Genomic DNA, 13,271 nt, shown 5'->3' with positions numbered 1-13,271 from the left:
TCAGCAAAATCTTCTGTGTTTACTTCATATACAGCAATTAATGGTCATTATATAGTCTTTATATAAATGATAAATGATGCTTTATACAAGAATCACTGATCTTCCATACATGCACCTAAATAGCAATTTGTGAGAATGAAGATATCTAGCTGTTGACAAGCCCTGGCTACTACTCAGGCTTTTGTCTTCCCCTGCTTGTGGTCTTGCTCCACAACATCACAGTTACAAAGAATAATGCCACTCTCCCACACAGATATGCATGCAGACATAGCTTCAACGTGAAGATATTTCTCATTCTACAACATCCAAAGCTGTCAGCGTTGCTCTGTTCGCACATCCCGCTGGACATTTGCTCCACAGTGTAGCTTGGATGCACCCGCAGTCATGAAATAAACACATGAAAAACACAGTACAATAGCAACCTGTGCTTCTGGATTTACACATCTCTATCTTCACCAGTGTGGCACCATCCTACTGCCCTCTCTTTGTGCTCTAAACAACATCTTCCCGTGCTCAAAGAATGCCTCTGATGGGCCTCTTTGACATGTATTGTTTGTGCAAGAGAATTTAGATCCTCAGCCCCTGGCCTTGGCACTCATCTGCAGTCCAACCATAGGCAGGGCTGCAACTGTGACTAATGCCTTATAGACCTGCTTCTCTGAGCGTGCCCGAATACATGTTTGTGTGTGTGTGTGTATGTCATAGAAAGTGAGAAAGGGTGACTAATGTCTACAGAATGGCATTTATACATTAGGGGGCCATTAGTAGTTTAAGCTCCTGAGTGGAACAGCAGGGAGGGAGGTAAGCATTGTCACGGCCCCCGTCGCCCGTATCAAAGGCAGCCACCTCAGTCCCGCAGCACACATAGAGAAACAAACAACAGCTGCCTGTGCACAGGAAAATGCTAAATGAGTATGTTGCTTACCATCCAAAAAGGCTGTTTAATTGCATACTCTCCCATGAGGATTACTGTAGCAGCATTGCAAGTAATATAATATTATTATTATTATTACTTTAATCTTCTTTTGCTTCATTATTTATGATCAGTGAAATGTAACTTTTAAATCTCACAGATCACCTGCTGCCTGTATGTTGTGAACATGTTTCACTGTGAGCTTTCTGGTTTTACTGTGGGCATAAAAGGAACAATAAATAAATTATGTATCCACTAGCAACTGGCACTTCTAGAGTAAATATCTGATGTCGCTCAGCCTAGCTAACGACAGATTGTCTCCTAGCTTCCCTCATTTGCTGCTGATGGGAAAACGGCTTCTCTGGACAGTGAGGCAGCAACAGAGGTTTGAGGTGCTGATGCTTCAGTAGTGCTTAAACACAGTTGATGTACTCTGGTGTGTATGTGAGTAATTACTTTCCCTTGGAATTCAGTATAAGTAATCTACTCTAATTAGAAAATCTGCACAAACAGTAAACTGCTCAGATTTCATCTGTCTATTGTCTTCATATACCTTGTTGAGTGTCCTTATACAATCACAGTGGTTCTTTTCTGAGATAGCAGGTATAAGGAGCTGCAGTCTCTCTCCCTACTGTTTTTCAAGTCTAGACTTTCCCAGACAAGGAAAACACTACCTTTCAATGAAGAAAAGGCCATGTATTCACAGAATGTACCCTCTCATCCAGGAGTGGATCCAGATAAGGTCTTTGTATAACTTAGAGGCAGTTCGTAAGTGCCCAGTGGAGTTTTCTAATGGTACCAGCAGAGAAAAGCTGTACAGACACAGATAACAGATGGGGAAACACAAAAATGTGAAACAATGGCATGAAATAATAAACTGGGGGGTAAAAAATATAAAAAAAATAAAATAAAAAATGACATGTGTAACCAGCGAAGTGCTAATTAGACTGATTCACAGCTAATGTTTTGAACTCTTATGTACAGTAGGTTCAGGCTCAAGCTGCCTCAACCCATCAGAAACCTTCAAATCAAAGGAGCAGTGTAAGTTTCTAGAACTCTTGTCAGTTGGAACCACAGCATTTGAAAGTAAACCCAGAACAATTAGCAGCAGCTTGAATCTACAAGTTTACAGTGTTTACATTCTCATAAATGATCCTAAAAATAATACCAGTGGCAATGTGTGAATATCTCACACTCCATCACAGCCGAGAACAATACAAAGTGTATTTTTGTTGAGACTATCCACTCAAGAAGCTTCAGCATCAGTCATTTCACCATGTGCCCGAAAATCCACCTTCACTTTCTAACATAAACAACTAGGTCTTCATTTTTGCTTCTAGTGATTTAGAAATACATTTCTAACTAGTCCCGAACCATATTGTAAAAGTGTTTTTTAAATCACTAAATTTCCTATTTTGTTTTTTTGTACAACTCTATATTTGTGTAAAATTGATCTCCCTATATTATTGTTATAAAGCCTTTTCTGTGCTGTTCAGTTTGAAGTTCTTGTGAGAGAAACTAAATCTATCTAATTTTAATTTACCTTTTATTAAACACATACAACTGTTGATGAACTGATGCCACTGATGTTGTTAAACATCAGAAGAAAAATTTTAAAAACACATAGAATACAATATGTTTTTAATTGTGTATCACTGAATCCCCTAATTCCCAAAACTGATACTGAGGACATGACTGTTGTTGTTAATGGCTTATTTTAACATTTTTATTATTTATAAATAGAATGAAACCAAACAATCAAACACACTCAGAAAATATTGTACATTGAGTTTAGCTTTCTATTTTGTTTGCGATTCACTTCTGTGGGCAGACAAGCGACCTGACATAAAAAAAGTGAAGTGTTACATTTATAGCACATCCAGTCAGACACACTTGTCTATTGGAGCACCTCTTTGAGACGCAGGCTGTATTTTTACATACACTAATCATTTTGCCCTGTCTGGCATTAGCAGAGACTCTGGCTACACTGTTCGTGTTTAATTGGATTGGAAACAATGACATTGCTGCTATTTAACACAATTTCACAACAGAATTTAGCTTAATGCTGTCTGTAATAAAATAGGGATCAGGATAGAGACAAAAGATGCTGAGAAATCACCCACAATTCATCAAGCTGTTACAGTATGGAGTGCACTTACGGACAGGGTCAGGGTTGGTTAGGATCAGTATGGCATATCTTGGTCATTTCGAGGTAGACAGGATCATTTCAACATGCTGTGAACATATGTGAGCATCACAGGGATGCTTTTCATTTTTTGATGTGCACCCACTGAGATCAGTGCTGCGTGGATTAGATCTATCAGCTGGTCCACGGGGCTCCCTTGAAAAAGAGGTTGCTAGCCTCAGTGGGATTTTCACAGTGATTCCCTGTGAAGACTGTGTGAAATTGTAAATTGTTCTGAAAGCGGTGAAGTACAACACCAAAGTATTTAAATCTAAAGCCAGTTAATTGCTACATCTAGTTCAGAAATTTCTCATGAACCAGGCGACTTTTCTGTCTCTGTTATGGCCCCATAAAAATGAAGGAATGGACATTTGGGAAGCGCTGCCACATCCTACAAGCAGAGCAAACAGATGGTTTACTACGTACCACCATACTGAAAATCTTTACTGACTGTTTTACTGTATGCTTATGCAAATTTACTAGGGCCACATATGAAGCACACAGAAAATGTAAATACAAACCAACCAGAGAAGCTTTTAAAGCTTTAAGAAATTAGATAATGTGAAACCAGTGTGACTGTGTGAAAGGGGTTGGTCTTAATGATGAACCTACTGACCATTATCACCTGAATCTGCATCCCACCATTGATTTTGCGAAACTTTAATGAGTTTCAGCTCATTGTTTAGCTGCCTGGTCTTCAACTTTACTGCCAGTGTCCAAGAGTGGCACAGACCTCCATAACCTTGCCCAGAACTGTCAAGTGCACAAGCAACCAAGTATATACAAGCATTCAGTATCTTTACAGTTCATTCATTTGTCCTTATATTTCCATTTGTACTTAGTGAGGGCAGGTTCCTGCTTGTGAACAGAACAAAAAGGACAGTGAATATTAGACATACATTCACCAATGGACCACAGACTTAACTTACAGGATACTAATGTTGCTAAATATGCAAGTGTTTGCTAAACTCACAACATCGACTTAAAAGAAAGTGATATTGTGGCTCATTCTATGTGAATGCTACCTGGCTAGCTATCCTTTATATTCACCTCATCACCATTTTGTCTGGTCTGTGGCTCATTCCACTCCCATGCTCTGAATTGTTTGTGCCTTCTCCAGTCTTCTCATGTGCTACAGCCAAGATATTATTTAAGACTGCCATTCTCTGGATGTTATGTTGTGACTGAATAGCCGTATGTGCAATTGGTGGCAGTGAGTGTGCAGTAATGCATGTGCAAATTTAGAATGTAAACAGTACAAGTGGAATTACATGAAGTAACTCCTGATTGTATACTCCTGTCAGCTGTTTAGGAGTCTGATAGCAGTTGGAAAGAAAGAGTTTTTCAGTCTAGAAGTTATGTTTTTGTTAAGGAGGTTATGTTTTTGGTTGTGTGTGTGGGTGTGTGTGCACGTGCATGTGTAATGTTTCCCTCCACCTAAGAGAAAACCTCCACTGATATAAGCTGGTTGCTCCTGTCCCAATGTCAATTGCAAACCAGTGTCAAAAGGAAACTCTGGGACTTTCCACAAGTATACAGTTTTATGTGTGTGTGTTTTTGTATGTTTCCCATGTTTGTATAGAAGGGTATGATGTTTTGAAGTGTCTAATTCATATGTAATTGTGAGGGGAAATTGTTTTCATGCCACAGAGCCTCAGAAAAGGCACAGGTGCCCCTCTAGACACTGGAAAATGATTCTTCAGAGTAACAACTGATCTTGGTGAGTTGCTGTATACATAGGCTGATTTGAAACCGCTCAACAGAGTGCTTTTTGGGGATTTATTGAGAATCTAACAACATTATTATATACTATCAAAGATGTTTTGATAAAATCTTCATTTAATCAGTGCAAAAAATGTGTGATTTTTTAAATTTATTGTAACAAAACTCTCAGAGGAGTGGGGAAATAGGTATTGTAATGCAATGACAAGCAGGCCTCTTAGCTCCATCTACTGGTATCTCCACCAAATAAAAATAATCATACAGTCTGTGGGCATTATAGTGCATACATTTTACACTCAGCAATTGTATATTAAATAGAATGGTGGGCAGTAAATATAATGCATTATATAGTAAGCTGTCATCTGGACATGTGTCCAATGCACTTTCATTTCTTCACTGTCACCTCTGTAGAGATGCCCAAACCTTTAGAAACACAGGAACTTTGCATGTGGATTGAGTTGAGAGAAAAAGCTGTTCTTTCTTCCAAACTGCTGCGTTTGACATTTTCATGTCCAACACAAACTCCCTTTAACCATTAGCCTTTGCTCAAACCTTGCCACCATTTCCATCAGGGCCCCACCAGAGACCTGTCAGGTCAATAAAATATGACCTTTGGCAGTATACATCTGATAAAGTTCTTCTCTTTACGTGGTGACAGCCTGTATTGGAGTAATTTACCAGGCTTCAATAAAGGAACACTCGGCTCCTTTGCCTCCTCTGGGTCAGTGGTTTGTGACAGGCGGGCAAGTGGAGGAGCAGCCCAGTCAGTGACCCGCCATGGTTGATGTTCATCACAGTGACACTGACCTACTTAACTGCCACCTCCTCTTGGATGTCAAAGAAATCGGTGCTTGACATTTGGAGAAAAGCCTGGTTAATATTAGTCAGGCATGAAAAATAATAAGCTGTTCTCCCTGTGAAAACAGCTAAATAAAAGAGAAAAGAGAAGAATGACTCTTTAGTTTGTGGCACTCCTATCTTATGCTGCATCTGATTGGTGTTGTCTCAGAGCTTATGCTGCATCTGATTGGTGTTGTCTTTCAGATGGTAGGTTATTTTACTTACTGAGTCTGCTCAGAGCACACACACACACACCTAAGTAGAAGCCATCAAAGCTAACGTCTCAACTTGAATCAGACACAGATTGATGATGGTGAGGCAAAGAAGGCTCCTCCGCCGCGTACGTGTTAAGAGACAAATGTGGGACGCATTGACCCGGAGCAAAGGTCTCATCAGTGTCTGTCCCTGTCTGAGCCCCCCTGCCTGTCAAAGTACATTTTAATCGCAAACATAATTTGAATTTACACTAATGAATACAAATGACTCCCAGGACTCCACAAGCTGAGAGTAATAAATTATTATCGCTGCTAACAATTGCATTTCTGAAGCCCTTTTTCAATTAGCCGCCCTGGTGGACATGATCATGGAGCGCTCACTCAAATGAAGACAAACGACGCCTCTTGCAACTGTGTGTGTCTGCTCCTCTGATTTAATAGCTTTCTAATTCAGGAACATCTTCGATGTGACGAGGCGTGAGCCCTTTTTGTCTCTCTAAACAGAACTTGATGAGAAAGTCACTTAATTGAAAGCAGGTGTTAATCAACCTTGCTCTGGTGTGACACTTGATTTAAGAGGGTGTTGGACAAAGAGAAGATCGTCCTTGCCACGACAGACTGTTCACTTCACATAGAGGGCTTTGTGCTGCAACTAGAGTAGCAGTTTTTTTGTAGTGTGGCACATGAACAGTACTTGCATGCATGCAGCAATCACCTCCTTATCACAAGTAATTCACGCAATAGTCCTTTTTGTTAATTACATTTAGAAACTGTTGACATGCATCAGATTAAGTAACGGAGTAAGTAGATGCTTAATGTTTGTTAAATCCTATGGTGATAATGCAAACCTATTCATACTGTAATGAACCTATTAATGCACTTTCCTTATAATGCATAGATCTCTCCTACATGATATTTCAAGTATTCATATTATTATTAGTTATTGGTCATTCTGGCCCTGGTATTACTCGATAATGGACTGAAACCAAAATATCTGTCTTAATGAGACTTTTGTGGTTAAATAAAGGAAACAAAGGAAAACAGGAAAGTTGACCTACTGCAGGTGAAGCGAACTTAAAGTTGAATGATTATTTGACTTAAACGTTCCGACTAGAGTTTTTGGACACATGATGGGCAAAACAATTACAAATGAATCTGTAGCACAGTCATCCAGTGTCTAGCTTGTGTTGTGATGTATGTTCTGAAGTTTTCAGATTTAATCAGACAGCACAGAACAAACCAGGATATGGTACAAATTCACTGGAAAACTGAGTCTCAGAAATCCTTTTCACACAGTGCCAGATGTCATTCTTGAGCTTAGTTGCCACTCACCACAGAAATCTCAATGGGGAGCTCAGCTAATTCTTCACATAACTAACTTAGGATAATTACAAGTGGACATACAAGCGGAGACCATAATCATAATCAGCTTCCTTTGAGAAGTTTGTGGTTTTTGAAAGACTGGAAAGCCACAGAAATGACATTCTGCTCAGAGAGTGGATGAATGGCTCTCTGTGTCTCTGTCAGTGGGCTGTCATCACAGGGGAGCCTGTGGGGTCGGCTTACAAAGAACACGGTCAACAACAACTCCAACAACATTAATGCTCCCCGCTCAGCTATTCTGCTACTTGAACACTTAGACTGAACATTTTGGAGTATAGAGACAACGTAGTATCGCATAGCTGTGAATGGTGGTGTGAACATTTTATAATTACTGTTGTTAAACATTGCATTTTATGTGTTAAATGTCCAAAGATTACAAATGCATATGTGAATTTATGACATGTGAAATGTGGAAAAACAGAAATAAATGATCTTACATATGATGTTCTAGTTTCTGTAAAAATCTGAAAGATGTGTCCTTATGTGTATTTATCACATATGGGATGGTGTTACTTGAGTGACTAACATTTCTTTATATATTTATCTATTTATTTATTTGTCTGTGTATTTTTGTAAGGGCATGCTTATTTATTTATTTACTTATTTTTTGTACTGTGAGGCCTTTGCTGTGCCAGCTCTGACTCTGGCCTACCTTATCTTCTAGCTTTCATGAATCCTCTCTGGTCTCACTAGTTCTCCTTTGTCAGCTCAAGGTTAATCTTGCTGGTTGATAGGCAAACACGAGCTGGATGAATTCATCCCTGTGTTTTTCTGAGAATCCAAATGGTCTATGGCAGTTCCTATTTTGCAAGGGTCCTACATGGCAATAATTCTCAGGCCCCTTGAGCATTGCTGCACTGAGTGTGTCATGCTTAACCTTTTCAACCCTAAAAAGACCTTTCAGGGGAATCATTACAATACATGCACAGTGTGTACCCAAACCTTATCTGAACCCACAGAACATTCATCTTAAATTCTAGTCAAGATCCCAAAGTCTCTATAATAGGCTGAAATACACGAATGTGCTTTAAGTGATACAAGAATTTTCTATTTAACTGAATTGTTCAATTGTAATGTGTATGGATAGAAATATTTCAATATGTAGAAGCAGGTTACGGCTTCAGAGATTCATTGAAATCAGCAGATACTGTATCCGGTACTGAAGAATATGTACTGAACTGAATATGTGATTGTCAAACTGAGGAAAAAAAAAGACTTCCCAAAACCTTGATGGAGCTGAATGAGTCACACAGAAAACATAAAATCCAAGGTGATATTGGACACACATAATTTGTATGTTTTTTTTAATCAGTACACAGAGAAAAGGAAAACAGGCCTGTGTCCGTGTTGCACTGTGAGCCCAGCAGAGACCAAAAGGATTTACTGAGAACATTTGAGTGCATTTCTGCACATTACTTGAGGCTATAAATCACACTCTGACTGAACAGTCTTCTGTTAATGACTTTACCACTAACCACTAGTATCCTCCTGATTACTCTGTTGTCAAATTCTGCATATTTGTTGTGTAGAAGATATTCTACTGCGATCCTCAAATGCAGCCATTTTCAGACGACTCTGGGGCTCAACAAATTTAGATTTCTGTCACCCTCTCTATTTTTCAACATCACCTTTGAGTCAGTTAGGAAGTCAGTAATTCTCCTCTTGTCTTGTGGTTTGAAATTGAAAAGACAACTGTTTCATAAAATGATACAACTATGAACTGGGGAGCAAGGAGAAAACGGATGGTGGGTGACTGGGGGTTTGTATGTATGTGAGTAGAGATAATGCACAAGGGCAACGGTAGTAGACAGAGAGAGTGAGAGCAGAGTGGAAGTGAGGGAGTAAATCTGCTCGGCGGCTCTCTCTCAGCATCAGGTTTATATGTGTGTGAAATGCGCAGTGTGTTTCCAGGGGTTTCTGTGCTGTCACAAAGACTCCTGTGAGAGCAGTTTATTTACCCTGCAGTAAAAACCTGAGGGGGAGTATACCCTGCAGTAAAAGTGGAAAAGGGGCTCAGTGGAATTAGATTTAGGGCCGCCTCTCGCTCTCGGTTCTGTGTGTGCCATCAGGGAAAACGCATCTGCTGCTCTTCTGTTATGTTGCGTTCAGAGTCAGGGGGCAAAATGTGTTGTATAACACACAAACAAGTTTCAGAATAGTTTTTAATTAAAGAGAGAGGTATTACATTGTTCTGTTATTGGTTACATAGTGGCTGGTACAGTTACAAGTGATTTATATAGCATAAATAAGCAGCTGTGCAATTAAGGGTTATTACATTTCACAATGCTATTGCATAAGCACTTGCCTGACTGTACAAGGTGCATTTTCACAGATGAATGCAAAATGTATTTTTGTTTGTTCTTTCAAGAATAATCATTTTCCAAGACCTGAGGGAGAAATCATAGCAACAGACTCTCAAAGAGAACATGAACATGAACATAACAGGGGGTTACCTATTGCTGGAAACCAACCAACCAGCACTGAGTAATGTTGTACACACAGTGCAGAGGCTAACGGCTCTGCACAGTCATCCACATGGCAAAAGGTACAGTCTTGCATATATCTTACCAACATGCTCCAAACAGTTTGGAAAATGTTACTGTGTAAGTGTTTGACATTCTGATCTCCCTTCAGTGTGGAGAGTATTGCTTTGTTACATTCCACATTTTGATCATGTTCAAGTCATTCAGTCAAACTCCAGGCTCAGACTTTAGCACTTTAAGTCTGCATGCAGTACAAGAGCTGGTGTGCGTGTGTGTGTGTGTGTGTGTGTGTGTGTCATAGCAGCTAAAAAAACAAAGCTTATAAGCCATTACATTCAAAGGTTGAGGCTCACACCAGCAGCTATATATCATCTTTGATCTGTGAGATGCAGTTCGTTGATTTGTACATCATATACATCGAAAGTGGCAACATGGAAAGTTTGTAAACCTGATATTTTTTGCATTTTTGGCTGAGTTTGTATTAAAATAGCCATGGAATACAGATACAGGAGGTTGTCGCATAATAAATTACACCTAACAGCCCAGTGACTTTAAATGTAATTTCTATCCATTTTGTTCATTTTACAAAAAAAAAAAAAATCTCAATACTTGCTAATGCCTTGTCCAAATTTTATTAAGAATGAATTGAAAATGTGTGAATTTGTCTGAAAATGTATGTTAAATCATTCCTTATTCTGTATTAGGATGTGCAAGTATGTAATTGTCTAAGACTCACTGTGCTAGTATTTTGTATAAAATGGGCCCACAAACAAAAAACTGACAGGCAATTTGCAAACTTCACACTGTTTTGAAGTTATAATTGAACAAAAAAGGTGAGATATAACCCTCCTGTGGTCTGGATCAACCAAACGTCAAACACCACTGCTGGGCGCTCACTAATCATTTTCCAGCTCTCTGCTTGTGACAAGTGGCTTGGGGTCAATATGGAGGAAGTGGTGTGAGTCATTCCAAGGCACTTGATTCTTTTCATTTCTGTGGATGACAAACTAAAAATTCAATAATGCTCTTTTGCTAATGTCATTCATTACCAGTTATAAATTCCATGCAATATGTCTGTTAAAAATAAATGCAATTTGCAAATTAGAAGACATGGAGAAGACATTCAAATAGCGGTATTAAAAAAAAAAAACATACTAGAGACAGAAGGCAAATCACTGAGCCTGAAAAGGCCAAACAACCTCAATGATCTAAAATAAAATGACATAAGCACAGTACTGAGATCACATAGAAGGAAAAAAACTAAACAAACAAAACACTACATAACCTCAACACAAAGTATCAAAACAGAGAAGATGTACCAGTTTCATCTTATAGACAAACTTTAAAATAAACCAAGTATAGCTAAAGAAAACGGCATCACCAGGCTACAGTATGACAGACTGCACATCATTGTACGTAGATGCTCTGTTACAGGTAGGTGAAGTGGAGGTGGAAACATTCAAACTACTTTATGGTCTCTGGGACTTTCCAATTGCCACTGGTTGCCATGAAGCTGTAAAATGCCTTGTAAAACCTCCAGCCAGACTTTGTAGCAGAAGAGGTACTGTTCCTGAAACAAGAGAGACACACGGCTTTTTTAGCTTTTGGGAACTGTCTTTTTTTGAAGCTTAAATTTGAAATTTAACTCTGCTATTTGTACTAACCTTGGTTTGAATCATCCCATGACGCTGAAGTCTCATCTCTTTTACGATGTCACTCACATTAATCTGAAGACAGAGACAAAACCTTTGTGTGACCTTTATTTTTGTTTTAAAAATAATATATAAATTGACATGAGTACGAGTACAGCCGTTCTAGGATCTCCAAGTGGCTTTACTTAGGCATAGTGGTACTAAATGCTATCATCAGCATGCTAACAGTGGCAATGTTAATACACACAAGTGTCATTAGCATATTGTCATAAACTAAAATACTGTAAAAATTAAACATATGACCTGATGATGGTACCAAACAAAAAGTCAGCTGAACACTAAAGTTTTTTCAATTCATCCTGAGGGGGACATTTTTGTTCCAAATGTCATGGTAGTCTATTTCAGTCTGAACCACAGTGGTGAACAGGTTCATGCCATCCCTAGAGCTAGGTTGTATGAGTAAAAATACAAACAAAAATGCTATGGTTAATCTATTAGTAAACTTAACACTCACAGGCAGGTCGTTTTCAATTCGAGTAAGGATAATGTCATTGCAGATGAGAACTCCTGTGCGCCCGATGCCGGCACTGCAGTGCACGGTGACTGGGCCCTTGTGGTGCACAGACCTCATGTAGCGGATGAAGCGAACCAGCTGCTCAGAGCAGTGAGGCACACCGTGGTCAGGCCAGTGTGTGAACTTCAGGTGATGGACAAAATGGGTCTCACCTGTCTGAAATAGCAATGAGTTGAATTTTTGAATAAAAGTTACTATATTTAAAGTTTAGAGTGAACCTTAATGTTGCAGCAATGGAAACAAGACCTTGTTCTTCTCTCACCTCTGTCTCCAACATGCGGATGACCTTAATGTGGAAGTACTCCAGGTACTGTTGGTTCTCCAGGTGAAGCTGGTACCTGCCAGTGTCCAGAGGAACGCCCAGTTTCTCCGGCCAGTACTTGTGACATTTGATCCTTCCCCGTTCTGCTTCTTGAGTCATCATGGCAATGACATCAGATTTGTTCTCCCAGATCATCTGCCAGAAGGTTGGCACAGTGGAAGGCAGAGGGCCCTGGCAGGAGATGTAGAAGAACTCTTCATCGCCAACTTGCAGGCGGATATAGCTGGCGTTGATGTAGTTCTGGTTGTCTCCAACAGTGACACGGGTTTTATCATCTATGGGAGAAAAAGAAAGAGGAAAACATCCTAAATGCTCTATGTGTGTGTGTGTTTGTTTTAATGTGAGCATGCAACACTTCATGAATTCCTAACTGAAGTAAATAAATAACACCTCCAGCAGCATCCTCCCACAACCCACACCCCAGACCGACTGGCATTCCTTACATTTTCTTGGAGTTTGATAAATTCACTCATTTCTTTATCGTAAACAACAAACATAAACAACAAATACTGTTAATTTGTTGTTTTGCCAAATGCACACAGTCTAAGTGTACAGTAAATAAAGCCAAGTAAACAGCTCTGAGGTCTGGAATCTGGCTCAACAAACCAGTGCTGTGAAGAAGTTACTTCACAGCACTGGGAGAGCAGACGTTTACTGCTCCTGTCTGTTCTACGATTTTTCACATCTTCTACATTTTCAAGTCTTTGAACAAATTCTACAACTATTAAAATGCCTCCAAGAGGGAAAAGAGCTAATAAATCAGAAGCGAACGAGGATGTTGAAGCAGAAGAGGATTATATTTCAGCGGCGCAAGTAACAGAGATGTTGAGTCAGCAGAAGCAGATGTACACCGCACTGTTGAGCCAACAACAAGACAACTTCAAAGGTTTTGTGCAACTACTTATGGAGACAAATAACAAGAGACTCGACAACATGACCAGAGAAATACAGGAGATAAAAACGAGTTTGCAGTTTACCCAGC

The 13,271-nt window shown here is 39.4% G+C and overlaps 1 protein-coding gene across 6 annotated transcripts in view; it reads right to left on the bottom strand.

Annotated features, from left to right (window-relative positions):
- Positions 1 to 9,446: 9,446 nt before the first annotated feature.
- ptpn20 (protein tyrosine phosphatase non-receptor type 20) overlaps positions 9,447 to 13,271 on the bottom strand; it is a 30,992-nt gene continuing 27,167 nt past the window's right edge. For all 6 annotated transcript variants that reach the window (XM_020601594.1, XM_020601593.1, XM_020601592.1 and 3 more), the window contains 4 exons: positions 12,230 to 12,564; positions 11,908 to 12,123; positions 11,406 to 11,468; positions 9,447 to 11,311 (listed from right to left, as the gene is read on the bottom strand). In XM_020601594.1, coding sequence (XP_020457250.1) covers positions 11,201 to 11,311; positions 11,406 to 11,468; positions 11,908 to 12,123; positions 12,230 to 12,564 — 725 coding nt within the window. In that variant the 3' untranslated portion in view covers positions 9,447 to 11,200. The remainder of the gene's footprint in view (positions 11,312 to 11,405; positions 11,469 to 11,907; positions 12,124 to 12,229; positions 12,565 to 13,271) is intronic.

Source organism: Monopterus albus, unplaced genomic scaffold (assembly GCF_001952655.1).
Source record: "Monopterus albus unplaced genomic scaffold, M_albus_1.0 scaffold52.1, whole genome shotgun sequence".
Taxonomy (NCBI): Eukaryota; Metazoa; Chordata; class Actinopteri; order Synbranchiformes; family Synbranchidae; genus Monopterus; species Monopterus albus.
This window is presented reverse-complemented; position numbering and strand designations above follow the sequence as displayed.